Below are 13,859 nucleotides of genomic sequence, written 5' to 3'. Positions count from 1 at the left end.
TAGCAAATCCTTAAATATCCTTAAATGGGGTTTTGCTGATACAATTACCTTAAATACCCTTGAATGGGACCTTTGCTGATGTAATTACAGCAGTAAATATGATAACCTGAGAAACGCATGTAAATTATCTGTTTACAAAGACATTAGTGAGAATAGGTGTTTCTCATATATAGATTTAGATGATACATATTAAAGAAATGTTAACATCTGTTGAAAAAGGTAATATATTAAAATAAAGACATGTATTTTCAGTATTAGAATATTTCAACAATTTTAATCAGTTAAATTTATTATTGATATAACTGTTCTCATCTTTTAAAATAATTTGTATTTTGTTCTAACCCATTATTACTAATGATTGACACTTTGTACATTACTTTTAGTTGTTAAAGTAGAGGAAAGCAAATTAGCTAATGCTTATGCTTTTTTTTAAAACCACAAAAACATGTAATTAACACGATTACAGATTAAGAATAGTGAAATAATCATTGCAAATTGCTTTATTTATTTAAAAAATGACACTGTTTTAGTTTTAAAAATAAAAATGCCTACATACAGTTTTAAACCTTAAGAGAGCATTAAAGGAATATGTTACCTATGGACACTGACCTCAAATCCAGAAATAAAGGGAGAAAAAAGCCAAAATAGATATCACAAAGCTCGTTTTCCCTATGGTTGTCACTAGGAATCTATTTATTGTTAGTTTCAACAATCTTGCTTAGCTGGTTATCAAGCCATTGAGGACTAGGAACAGCAAAGTAGGAGTAAAAAGGAGCTGCTAGAATCAGATTTACCAACAAACAGCAGGGATAAGTGGCAGGAAGGGAAAGAATATGAAAACTGAAAGAACAAGTACGACTCACAGAGTGCCACTTGTGTAAGGATAAATAGACATATATACCCAAAGAAATTTTGAGTTTACCACTGATTACTGCCCAGAATTATATAGTTAAGCCCAAATATTACGGAAATATTAAATATTTTGAAACTATATAACAAATTGGGAGATACTTCTTAAACTGATAGAAACTAAAGTTATGTTGAAAGAAATAAACCCTTATACATTCAGAATATTAGCTATCCAGAAGAGTAATTTCCCAGTACTAAAAGAAGCCATTGGCATGAGTTTATAAGAGCTGACCAGGGCTGTTGAGGATAGGCCATTGTGGCTGTCACTCAGTCACTCATTCATACAGTCGCTGGGAGTCGGAGCTGACTCAATGTCATGTAATATACACACGCAAGTAGCTGTTATCTTACTGGAAAAATTATATGTCATGTTTTATTTTAAATCTCAGTTTTTGATCTTGCAAAATTAATTAGCACTTCTGTTTTCTCAATTGTTTTTGAGGTCAAAAATATACTTTATAAGTTTTCATAGAATTATTAATATTCTAGTAGATTTTTGATATTTTTCATTTTGAAATGTATCACTCACTCATTCAAGGAAATACCATGATTGACACTAATATTTCCTAAAGAATTACATATTTGCATTTTTATCATAAGACATTGAGTTATAGTCTCAATAGGCGTATAAACTGATGCATTTTCTTACATCACAAAAAAATGTTCACTGCTTTTCATTATAGTTGACAATTGGAAATATGTGGATCAAATCATTAGTATATGCCCATTATTCTAACCTAGACTCATTCTCGTTGAAGTAGGTCTCAGGTATCTAAAAAGTTTTAGAATGTATTCTGTTTTAGACTACAGAAAAGATATTCCTTTTTTCCCCCAATTTTATTATTTTAGGTAAATTACATTTTTAAAGTTGATCTATTTTTTTTCTATCCTAAGAAGAAAACAAAACTATTATTAATTATTTCTCCTGCTATCTTTCTTAAAGCCTTTTTCATTAAGTACTCTTTTTTATAGACATGATAATTTATACCTTACTATATAGTTTTTTAAATCATTTCCCAAAATAAATCTCATTTTTACATTTATTGATTTATAAACCCAAAGAGTTTTACTGGATTCATGGTTATTTTATAGACTAAAGGTCTTAAAATGAATGACATATATTTCAATATACAGAGAAGAAATTTAGATTCAGATAGTTATTCCTTTTTTTTTAATAAATTTTTATTGGGGAATATTGGGGAACAGTGTGTTTTTCCAGGACCCATCAGCTCAAGTCAAGTCGTTGTTTCCAATCTAGTTGTGGAGGGCGCAGCTCAGCTCCAATAGCTCACTGGCTCTCACTGGTGGGAATCGAACCGGCGACTTTGGTGTTATAAGCACTACACTCTAACCAACTGAGCGAACCAGTCACCCCAGATAGTTATTCTTTTATTCAAAAAATACTTCTTGAACACCTGCAGTGTGCCAGGAACTATTAGGCGCTAAGGATATAGTAGTGAACATGACAGATAAGATTGCTTTCATGCTTTTATTTTTGTCTTTGCTCATCCTGTTATCTCCAAATTTTCTCCATGTCACTAATTTCATTTTGTATTCTTTCTGAGTATTTTATTTGTTTTATGTGTAGTGTTTGTCTACATGAATTAGAGTATGAACTCCATGAAAGCAGGAGGATTTGTCTGTTTGGTCATTGCTGTATCTTTAGCTTCTAGTAAAGTACTTACCATTTGATAGGGACTCAATAGATTGTTGTTAAATGAATGAATGAATTGACTAAAACAAGGACCCAGAGTATGTGAAATTCTGAAAGCCAAGTAAAGTGTTTTTAGAACAGAGTGTTCAACTATGTCAAATGTTGCTGAAGGGTCAAACAACATAAAGGCATGAAGATTAGATTTACCTTAGTATAACCGTGATGAATGGTTTTGGTAAAGGGGTGAGACAAAAGCTATATTGGAGTAGCTTCAAGAAAAAGGGAATGGGTGATGAGGTAGTAGAACTAGAGAGTGTGTGTGTGTGTGTGTGTAACTCATTGGAGAGATTTTGAGAGAAAAGGAAATTGAGCTGTAAGCGGAGAAGGGCTTTAAAATGTTTTTCTTTTATTATGAAAACTTTTTAAATACATAAAAGAATAGTATAATGAACCCTTCATACCCAACATATATAGTAACAATACGAAGATTTGGGCATACCTATTTCATTTACTAATTTTTGTTGTTGTTACAGCAATATTTTGCAGGAAATCCCAGTTTGTATCTATACCTCAGTTTGCATCTAAAAAAAGAAAAACATGGCACTTTCTTATACAATCTGATGACATAATCACTCTTGTAAAAATTGACAGTAATTCTTTGATACTATGTAATTAATATCTGGTTCCAATCAGATTGCCACAGTTGTGTTTAAAACTTGTTTGAATCTAAATCCAGTCAAAGTGTAATTTACTTTTTTTTTTACTTAAAGTTTATTGGGGTGACAATGGTTAATAAAGTTACATAGGTTTCAAGTATACAATTCTATAACACATCATCTATATATCACATTGTGTGTTCACCACCCCAGAGTCAGTTCTTCTTCCATCACCATATATTTGACCCCATTTACCCTCATCTCCCACCCCCTCTGGTAACCACTAAGCTATTGTTCTGTGTCTGAGTTTTTGTTTATTTGTTTGTCTTATTCCTTTGTTGCTTTCAGTTTTACATCTCACATATCAGTGAAATCATATGGTTCTCAGCCTTTTCTGTGTGATTTTTATCGCTTAGCATTATAATCTCAAGATCCATTCATGTTGTCACAAATAGCACCATTGCATCTTTTCTTATGGCAGAATAGTATTCCATTGTGTATATATACCGCATCTTCTTTATCCAATCATCTATCGAAGGACACTTTGGTTGTTTCCATGTCTTGGCCACCATAAGTAAAGCTTCATTGAACATCGGAGCACATATATCTTTACAGACAAAAATTAAAAATAGAATTACTGTATGACCCAGCAATCCCTCTTCTGGGTATTTACCCCAAAAAAATCTGAAATCATTTATCTGTAATTTACATTTGATCATTGAATCTCTCACAGCTCTTTTAATCTAGAGAGCAGTCCCTCCTTTATTGACGAAGCTAGATCACAGATCAATAGTCCTGTAGACTATCTTATATTCTTGATTTGTAGCATGCTTCCTCACGGTGGCATTTAATTTATTTCTCTGTTGTTAGTATTATTTGTAAACTGTAATATAGTTTAAATGTTACATTAGATTTAAGTTCAGCTACTTTGGGATACATACTTCCTAATTGGTGCCCTGTGCTTCAGATTGCCCATGTTTGATTTTCACACTTAGTTATGTTAATGTGGATCAATGAAGTCAGATGGTGACTGCCCAATGTTTCCACTGAAAATTTCCCAGTAATCATTTATCTTAAGATATATATGATCTTTGCCTAACTCAGTTATTTCATTTGGCTTGCCAAGGGGTAGGTTTCAAGGAGGGAGAAATTATAACATTTTTCTGCTGATGAGAAGGATCTAATAGAAGAGGGAAAGTTATGATGTAAGAAAGAACCCTAATACCTGTAGAAACAGTGGGTTGGAAGAGAAGAGTGGATGGAACCCACTGCACAAATGACAAAATGCCTTAGGTAGGAGCAGGAAGAGTCTAAGTAACTTGTCCAAGGCAGAGTGAATATATCGTATTAAATTTCTATCTAAATTTTGCTGTGAAATCTGTGTGATAATTGTACCTAATTTTAGAAACATGTATTTTCAGTAGATGCTATTGCATGTGAAATCAAAACTTAAAGCCACTTCAAATTTCACTGCTGAATTTGACATTGATTCTACTTGTTGGAGTTTTTCTAATTTCTTCCTTAAAAATGAATTTTTAAATTAATGGTGTCTTATACACCTGTATCTTTACACTGTAAAAAATGTGGGCATATACTTTTATGAAACTATTTTTCAGCTTATGTTGCTAGTCTCTCACAAAGAGAAGCAAATGTTACTGTTAAACAAATAAAATGATAAATAACTGGCAATTTAGTTTAGATTCTAATGGAGCCTAAAAGCCTTTAAAAATGACAAAAACAGCAACTTTTATGATTTACAGGCTCATTTTTCTTATACAGTTTGGTCATATACCTGACAGTCTTCCCTCTTTGTGGCTTTTTCCTAAAAATTATAGTTTTGTGTTACCTGAGTGAAAAGACCATTACAGTTCAGTAGAAGAATATGACAGCATCTCTTTTGAGGATTGCAGCAATTCCCTTTGGAGGATGTACAGTCTCCTATCCCCACCCCCTGTTTTAAAATAGGTTTATTAATGGTGGTATAATTGAATCCCCAAAGAGTACTGCAACTTTGAACCTATCAACTATCTTCAAGTTGTATCATACATGCTATATGAACTTTAGTTTTAAACAATCGTATTTCTTTATGGCCCAGTGATTTCCATTTGCTACCTGTTAGTTTATACAATCTGAAAAGTATTGGGGTTACTGTTGTCTGATATGATATGTATTTTATTAAATTAGAGTTTTAAAGCAACATGGATTGTATAATTTATTTAGTTACTTAGTGCCATTTTTTTTGTGTTTTTTTTTTTTAAATCCCTATTGAGGTTCCACTGATTTCTTCTCCTATTTTGGCATACCCAACACTCTGTAGTTGTCTCCACAAACAGAAATGTAACCTGATCTACGTTTTGTTTTGTTTGCTGACTTATATGGGAAGACTGCATGAGCTACATTGATCAGTTGTCATCCTTCGTAGTCATTTATTGGACAATTAATACAATCTCATAAAGACTCCCTAGAGTATTCCTATAAACTAGATCATTTTACCCAGAACCACAGATACACCAGCTAGACAAGGATGAGAAAAGCTGACTAGGAGAAACAGGAACTATTAAGCCTTCAAATTCACATTATTTTTTTTTAGATTTTCTCCATTCTTACAAATGAAAGATATATGTGCTCTCTAATGAAACATTTTGTACAATTTAGGAAACTTAGCTTTTCATGGACTTGAATCTTACTTGTTTAAAACATGAAAATTTAATTTAGGTATATCTATATAAAATACTTTTGTTTCTGCTCCCAATTCTTATGATCTAAGTCCTGTTTCTAAAAGTAAGCACAATATTTTTTTAATATTCTTTTAAAATTTAAAACTACTAGAAAAGTAGTTTATGTGGCAATTAATCCTTAAAGCAGTATAAACTCCCCATGATTGTTTTAATATTTGTGATTTCACAACTTTGTCTTTCTAAGAGTACTTTAAAACTCTTTATAGAGTGGCTTAGAATATTGAAACTATAGCACCAAAAGGAAATGTACGTTTGGGAAGTTTTCATATTAATTCAAAAACAAATATTTTACAAATTTTAAAATTCCATTCTTTTGAATTTTTTATTAACTGTTTAGTAAAGAAATACATATTTCTGAGAAGTAAGTTTATGTTTTGTGTCGGGATGCTGAAAAGATTGCAGTTTAATGCCAGGTTGCTGCAATGACGGACAGAATAGTCTGAAAATTTTATCATCTGTTTTTATTGCCGTAAGGTATTTCTGTAAAGTAGAAAATTGGTTATAGGACCTGTGTATTAGACCCAACCAATTTTATTTTAGTAGTTTCTCACATCATATGTCTACATTTTATTCACTAGATAGAATACAAATACTATTAATTTCTTTGTCAATTCATGAATTTCAAATTTTATAAACTTTTCGTATTTTGTTTTTAACTCATACTCAGTCTTATTAAAATTACATAATCGGTAAAGGCAGTGTGGAGTCTTTTGTCCAATAAATATTTATTGTACAGCTATTATGTGCCAGGGACTGCTCTATGCTTTGGAGAAGCTATAGCACAAAACAAAACCGGCTAATTAGCTGTCCTCCAGGAGCTTTCATTCTAGTGGTAAATTAAAAAAAATAAACAAATATGAAGTGTCAGGTGGTGGTGTTGCTATGATTAAAAGAAGAGCAGGGTAAGTGAATAGAGGGTGGTAGAAAATCAGAAATTTACCTACTATATAAACTTTTCAAAACTCTCTCTCCCTACCGATTTAAATGCTCTGTTTACTGTAGACTATCTGTATATGCCATCCATGTCGGTATCTCCATTATTTTTCACATCATATTGTCTTATAATTTGCCTTAGTGTCTGTTTTTCACCCTTAAGAGTATGCTCTTTGAAAGCTGGCTCCATAAATCTTCTTTTGTGTGTTAACAGTTTTTAACCCTAAGTCCTTTTCTAAATGTTCCATATAAAATCTTTCGTTTTATCCTCTTAGTCAATGAATGAGTGATAGGCACAGAACTCAGGATCTCTGGCCCTGCTAGAATCCAAAGGCTGTTTTTAGACAATTAGGAAAGAATGAGTAAAAGAAACATGTATTCATGGTTTGGTTTAGTTGTAATATTTCAAATTAATTTAGAGTTCTACACTTTATGTTATTTTATTGGCATTATTATATCATCCTTTTTTCAGAGCTTTTTTGAATCTTTATCCACAGGTACTACTGAACGAGTGTGCTTGATCCAGGGAACAGTTGAAGCACTGAATGCAGTTCATGGATTTATTGCAGAAAAAATTCGAGAAATGCCCCAAAATGTGGCCAAGACAGAACCAGTCAGCATTCTACAACCCCAGACCACCGTTAATCCAGATCGCATCAAACAAGTGAGTGTTTAGTTGGGAAATCAAAGAGAAATATCTGCAGCATAGTATGAATACTTTATAAAAGAAGCCTTAAAGTCTTAGCATATAGTTTTTTTTTTTCCCAAGCATACTTAAAACATAAAGTTGTCATTTATTTGTTAAAGAGTCTCTTCCTAAGATTGATCAGTTCATTTATCGATTGATTGAATTATTCATTAATTAATGCTAACTCAGTGGAGCAATTATGTGACTCTATTTCTTTTATGATTGCTCTTTAGAAAATTTGTAGACACAAATTTGATAATTGATAGGAATTTAATCTATTTAAAATTATATCACTTTTTATATAAATACAAAAATTGAAATGAAACTATATCCTCAAAATTTCAAGTACCGTATTTTTAGTATTAGTCTTCAGTATAATTGTTTTACACTTAAGCTCCTTTTGTTAATTTGTCAGATTAAATATTTTTTATCAACAAATATGTATATTTTTTGTACAAGCAAACAATTCTTTGTTACAAATAAGCTATTATATTCTGTATAACTTGTGTAATATATATGTATATACGTATACATATATATCATAAAAGGCCAGTGTTCATTTTTAACGTGTGGGATTTTCTGTAACAGAAATTTTACTTGATAAAAGACAGTGTGAGTTTTTAAGAGTCAATAATGGCTGACATGATATAGGAAAAAAATATATTTTTTAATATTAAATAAGGTGGATTCTTCTCATGAACTTTTAAATTCTCAAATTTATTTTATACTTTATGTTTATAATTATTGTTTCTGCATTTGCCCTTTTATAACTACTTAATTGGTGATATTATTAATAGACTATGCTTTCAAAAGAAATGTATCATTCTTAATTCACAAAATATTTATATTACTGTATTAAATTTGAAATGTAGTTCATAATCTTATTAATTTCATGTTTCTGAATTGAAAAATATATTTTATACTAAACAATGTTATGAATCTATTATAATTTTACTGATAATATAGATAAATATAAGGTTGACTAATCAAATACAAACGTAGAAATTACTAATTAGGCAATATATTTTAAATTATAGGCTAAATTCAATTATCTGTTAATTGTCTTTAAAAATATCCTTCCATGTTTAAATTATGAACAGGTAGTTTTTATTCCATATAAAATCATTCATTTTATCCTCTTAGTCACTGTCAAAATGGTTTGATTTACATACCCTTCACAATTTTTCAAGGAAGTAGCTTTTATTTTATACGTGACAGAATGTAAATATTTTAAAGCTACAAACATCAGTAGATTCTTTTATTCTTTAAAGACATTTATAGTTTTGAAATGTTTGTTCTATCTGTGCTAGGTGGATACAAAGAATATTTTTAAAACTGATACTTTGGGAAATGATCACCATGACTCTATCTAGATTCTAGAACTATGAGTTTAGTTAAAGACCTCAAGGTTCAAATCACCAGGGGTTAAGAATTTACAGAATTAGCACTTAAGTGTAGGGTCTGTTGACTTTCTGCCTTAATCCAACCTGTTCTTCTTTTTCTTTTAGTATAACTTATGTGAGAAAGTTCAAGCATTTAGGGATGGGGTAAACATCTTGATTTTTATTTTTTTTTTAAGTAATAAAACATACAATGTGGTTTCACTGGCAATATATTCAGGGCAATGATATGAATTATTTTTTATTATTTTTGTAATAATAAATAGCTAGTACCATCAAGCAATGGTCTCTGAATCAATGTTCTCTATGGCAATATGATTTTGTAGGCTACCATATATCCAATGCCAGTATAGATTTATGAAAACCAGAATTTAAAAACATTTTGTTTATTTTTTATTTGCCTTTTTCTGATGATATTATTTAAATTCAAGATAAGTGTTAAAAAATAGTGATTGATTTACTTTTGTGTATTTGCATTCATTGTAAGCCTTGCAGATATTCATGGAATTAAAATTATTGTTGATTATTTAATATTTTCATGTAATAAATGTATGTGAAATACAGTATCATTTAAAAAGATTTATCAAAAGTACACTAAGTCTGAGAGCAATATATTTAACACTTGAACACTTTCTTTTAAAAGTGAAAATTGAAAAATTTACTTGAAAAATCTGGAAGAGAGAATGAACATGTTTCTAAGATATTAGGGATCAGCAGAGTTTTTTTATGCTCTAAGTTTAGGATTCTGTAACTTCCTAGGTATCTTATTTTACCAATATAAGACTTTCTGTAGGGCCATTCTCTAAATAGCAATTCAGGTGTATAAATTTAAATAACCACGATTTTATTTCTGAAGAATTATGCTGGTTATCCAGTATAAAACAGTGTCTAAAATAAATAACTTTCCACTAGAAAACATATTTCATGTGATGTTTATGTCTTTCATTTTAATACATAGAATCATAATAAGTTGTCTTTTAGAATGGTGGTCCTTCCCTTAACTGAGAACATAGCATTTACATTTGCTTTGGACTTCAGTCCTGAAGTAAATTTTTAAAAATACTTTCTTTAATAAAACATTTTTTTTTTAAGAATTTTCTTTTATTTAAGACTTTGCAAAGAAAAAAAATTAGTTTAAAAAAATGCTGGAGCTAGAAAATGTAACTTTTGCGTAGAAATGAATTCATGTTGAATATGAAATTATAGATTTTCTTAGTATTTGTTATTACTTGTCTATTGGTTTTATGATTGATAATTTTAAGGTTTTTCTTGCAAAACTATCTAATTTATATGTAACTTGGACTTAAAATAGTGAGTCAGAGTTACTTCTAAACAAATAAAACTTGCTTTAAAAGTTATAATTGTACACCATATATTATGGACTTTTAATAAAATACTATATTCTGAATGACACAATCTAGATACAATTGGTAGCTGAATAAATTGCATGAACCGCCATACTCTACCCAAATGAAACCTACCCTTACTTCACTGAATCAATTCCCAAAGTAGAATAGTTTCTTAGGAAAGTAACGCGTAGCGGTCTTGCAAGTCCCTCAGATAGTGGGATGATGAACTCTAGTGTGAGAGCCTTTCTCCCAATTTCAGATATTAGCTGCTCTGAAATACTCAAGTCTTAATTCTCAAATGTGTTGTTCTTTTTTTTATTTAAAACAAATATTTATTTGCTAATACAAAGGGACTCTCATATTTTATATATTCAAAAATGACAATAATATTTGTTGAATAATCAAAATATTACAACCTCTGTTCTATAACCTTAACATCAGGAGACAACCATGAGATGCATAATACCACTGTGCTCATTTTACAAAACAATATACTAAGAAACAGATATGAAACGAGAGCCAAAAACCAAAATTAAACAAATTCATTGCTACATGAACATACTATTTCTTAGTTTTAGGACACACAAAAAGCAGAGACATTCAATATTCTTCAAATAATTTAGACCTTGTTTGCCTACAAGCTCTGAACTCATTCTTGGAGCACTTCTTAGCCCAGGTTATTTGATATATATGTTTCCATTTCCACCTTTTTATGTTTTGAGCTTTATACCTTTTTTCCCCCATGGTAACCCCATGGGGAAAAGTTATTGAAACTTTTCCTCTTGTTGTAAGTCCCTCAATTCCCCCTCTAAGTATGAGAGTTTATACATAATGAGTCTATATAATGAACCCCCAAACATGGTTGAAACCACAAATCAGTAATATAGTTAACATTTGTTAACTTCCTTTATCTATTACATATTTTCAGCAACTTCTTTCCTTTCTGGCTCAAGTGTAGCTTTCAAGAAAAGCTACATTAAGAAGTGGTTATAGATGTGTAAAGAATTCTCTTGTATTTAAAAAAACAAAAATTAAGATGTTGAAAGTCTCATTTAGCCCAAAGAATTTTATTTTCGTCATGAAAAATTGGCAAAATAGTACATAATTTGTTAGTTCATTATTCAGTCATTCAACCATGAATTTATTAAATACCTTCTTAGTGAGTGGCAAAATGTATTAAATTGTAAACCTTGTTCTCTAAAACTAGTTTATGAGAGATCATAAATGCTTAAAATAATTTATAAAATTGTACTTATATACCAAAACTATAATACAAACAATGTACTATAATAGGTCACAGTGTGAAAGAAATGTAGGCTAGTAACATGTGATCTTGAAAAATAGGTGAACACTTTAACTGAACCTTGAAGATTGTATAAGAATTGTCTAATTAGAGGAGAAGAAAGAAAAAAGCTTATTTTAGGCATGTGAAACAATGCGGATTTGAGGAAAAAGGTACCATAATTATTGAATAGTAAGGAAACTATCTTGATAGAAATGGAACAATTGTGTTGGAGTTTAGAGGAAATAATATTAGCCAGGCAGGGATATCTGGCTGACGGGCTTCCTACAGACTACAGATTCTTCCTGATATTTCCCAAAAGAGCACCTTTAATTTCTCTGGAAGTTTATGGAAAAAAGGAGGTACTTCTGCATTTTGTTCTCCTCTGTGCTAAAAATCCATAGAGAATCTTAGGGTGCTTGTAGATACAGCTATTGGTAAGAGAAAATGAGAACTATGACCATTAATTAGCCAATTGCTCTACTATGCAGGTCTTTAGATTTGAAAGTCTGCGAGATAATATTTTCTAAAGCTTATGTAACACAAATCCAAGGGATGTTCATCTTTGTCAGGCAAAAAAAAAGTTTTATGGTCAAGGATGAGGATCAGTAATAATGGTTACATATTTACCATGTTTTCCCAAAAATAAGACCTAGCCAGACAGTCAGCTCTAATGCATCTTTTGGAGCAAAAATTAATATAAGACACAGTCTTATTTTACTGCAATATAAGACTGGGTCTTATATAATATAAAATATAATATAATATATAGTACGGCTCTTATATTAATTTTTGCTCCAAAAGATGCATTAGAGCTGATTGTCCAGCTAGGTCTTATTTTCGGGTATATATGGTATACACACACACACACACACACACACACACACACACACATTGCTTAATCTGTTTCTGTGCCAGCCATTATGCTATGCATTTTGCATATATTATCACGTTCCATCCATTCTCACAGGAATACTATGAAACAGGTACAGAGTCCATGTTATACTTATGGAAGCTGATCCTTAGAGGAATTGAGTGACTTACCCAAGGAAATGCAACTGGTAATTACCTTAACACTGGGCTATATGGCCTCCAAGTTTGAGTAATCTGGTTAAACAAAATCCAATAGATTTCTCTTTTGGGACTTTTCAAAGTCTTGAATAAGTTTCTCTAAGAAGAAAACCTTTTTAGGTAGAATATCTTCTAATCAGGATGAAGTTAAGAGACGAGGTAATATTTTAAGAACAAGATAATGAACACTTAATCTCTCATTTGGTGATGAAAATTGAGACAAATGCTTGAAGTTAAAAGATAATTCAAAGTAAAATTTGTAAGCTTTTGAGACTGACTTTTTTCTATATCTAAAATGGTAAAGAGAGAATAAAAAAAGGACTATGCATGGTTTTGAGCCTAGAAGAATGGTGAAGCCTGAAAACAAACAAATGAATTTTAGTCAGGCACCTATTTGAGATAATATTTTGTTTGTTTCAGGAAAGTTGAATTGTAAATAGTATCCTTTTTTTCTTGAAGTAGTCTTTGATAGAAGCATAGGCGAGAATTTAAAACTGAAAATATAGATTCTTGACTTCAATAGAGGAGATAATTTCACTTGCACCTTCTTGTAGGAGAGAGAAAAAGCAAACAAATGAACTAAAGAAGCAGTTATCAGAAGAATTAAGTCAGAGGCATTATATTATAGTAAGTGCATAGGATCTGGAGTAGGACTGCTAGGGTTCAAATCCTGGCCCTTTAACATACCAACTATGTACCTTTGGGCAAGTTGTTTCTGCTTCTCTGTACCTCAACCTCTTTACCTGTAACATGGGATGGTAATAGTGATCTATTTCATAAGGATATTTTGAGTATTAACTGAGTAGAGCTATACCTGCTTTCTCGTAAGTGTGCTTTGTAAATCATAAGGGAAGTGAGTAACCTTTCCTGTGAGAAAATAAGGATGAGGAAAGAGGCTAAAGACAATCAAATACCCAGAGACAAATTATGAGAATAAGTAACTATTTTTTTAAATAGGAAATCATTGGAGATTTTAAAAGTTAGTTTCAATCACATGGTGAGAGCAAGCCATTATTTCCTAATAATATTATCTACTAAAGGTAAAGAGGCTGGTTAGGTAAGAGAAAAAGTTGTGTGAAGTGTGGAAACTGCTGATTTGAAGTTTTGGATGTACAAAGGAGACAAATACAAGTTAGATCAGAGAGATTCACATAACTCCTGCGAATCAAGAGGGAAAGG

General features: G+C 30.9%; 1 protein-coding gene across 5 annotated transcripts in view; it reads left to right on the top strand.

The window, feature by feature from the left end:
- Window positions 1–13,859, top strand: part of NOVA1 (NOVA alternative splicing regulator 1) — a 141,111-nt gene that overhangs the window by 100,139 nt on the left and 27,113 nt on the right. For all 5 annotated transcript variants that reach the window (XM_033108643.1, XM_033108642.1, XM_033108648.1 and 2 more), the window contains one exon: window positions 7,388–7,554. In XM_033108643.1, coding sequence (XP_032964534.1) covers window positions 7,388–7,554 — 167 coding nt within the window. The remainder of the gene's footprint in view (window positions 1–7,387; window positions 7,555–13,859) is intronic.

The sequence above is a fragment of the Rhinolophus ferrumequinum genome, chromosome 6 (assembly GCF_004115265.2).
Source record: "Rhinolophus ferrumequinum isolate MPI-CBG mRhiFer1 chromosome 6, mRhiFer1_v1.p, whole genome shotgun sequence".
Taxonomy (NCBI): domain Eukaryota; kingdom Metazoa; phylum Chordata; class Mammalia; order Chiroptera; family Rhinolophidae; genus Rhinolophus; species Rhinolophus ferrumequinum.
This window is presented reverse-complemented; position numbering and strand designations above follow the sequence as displayed.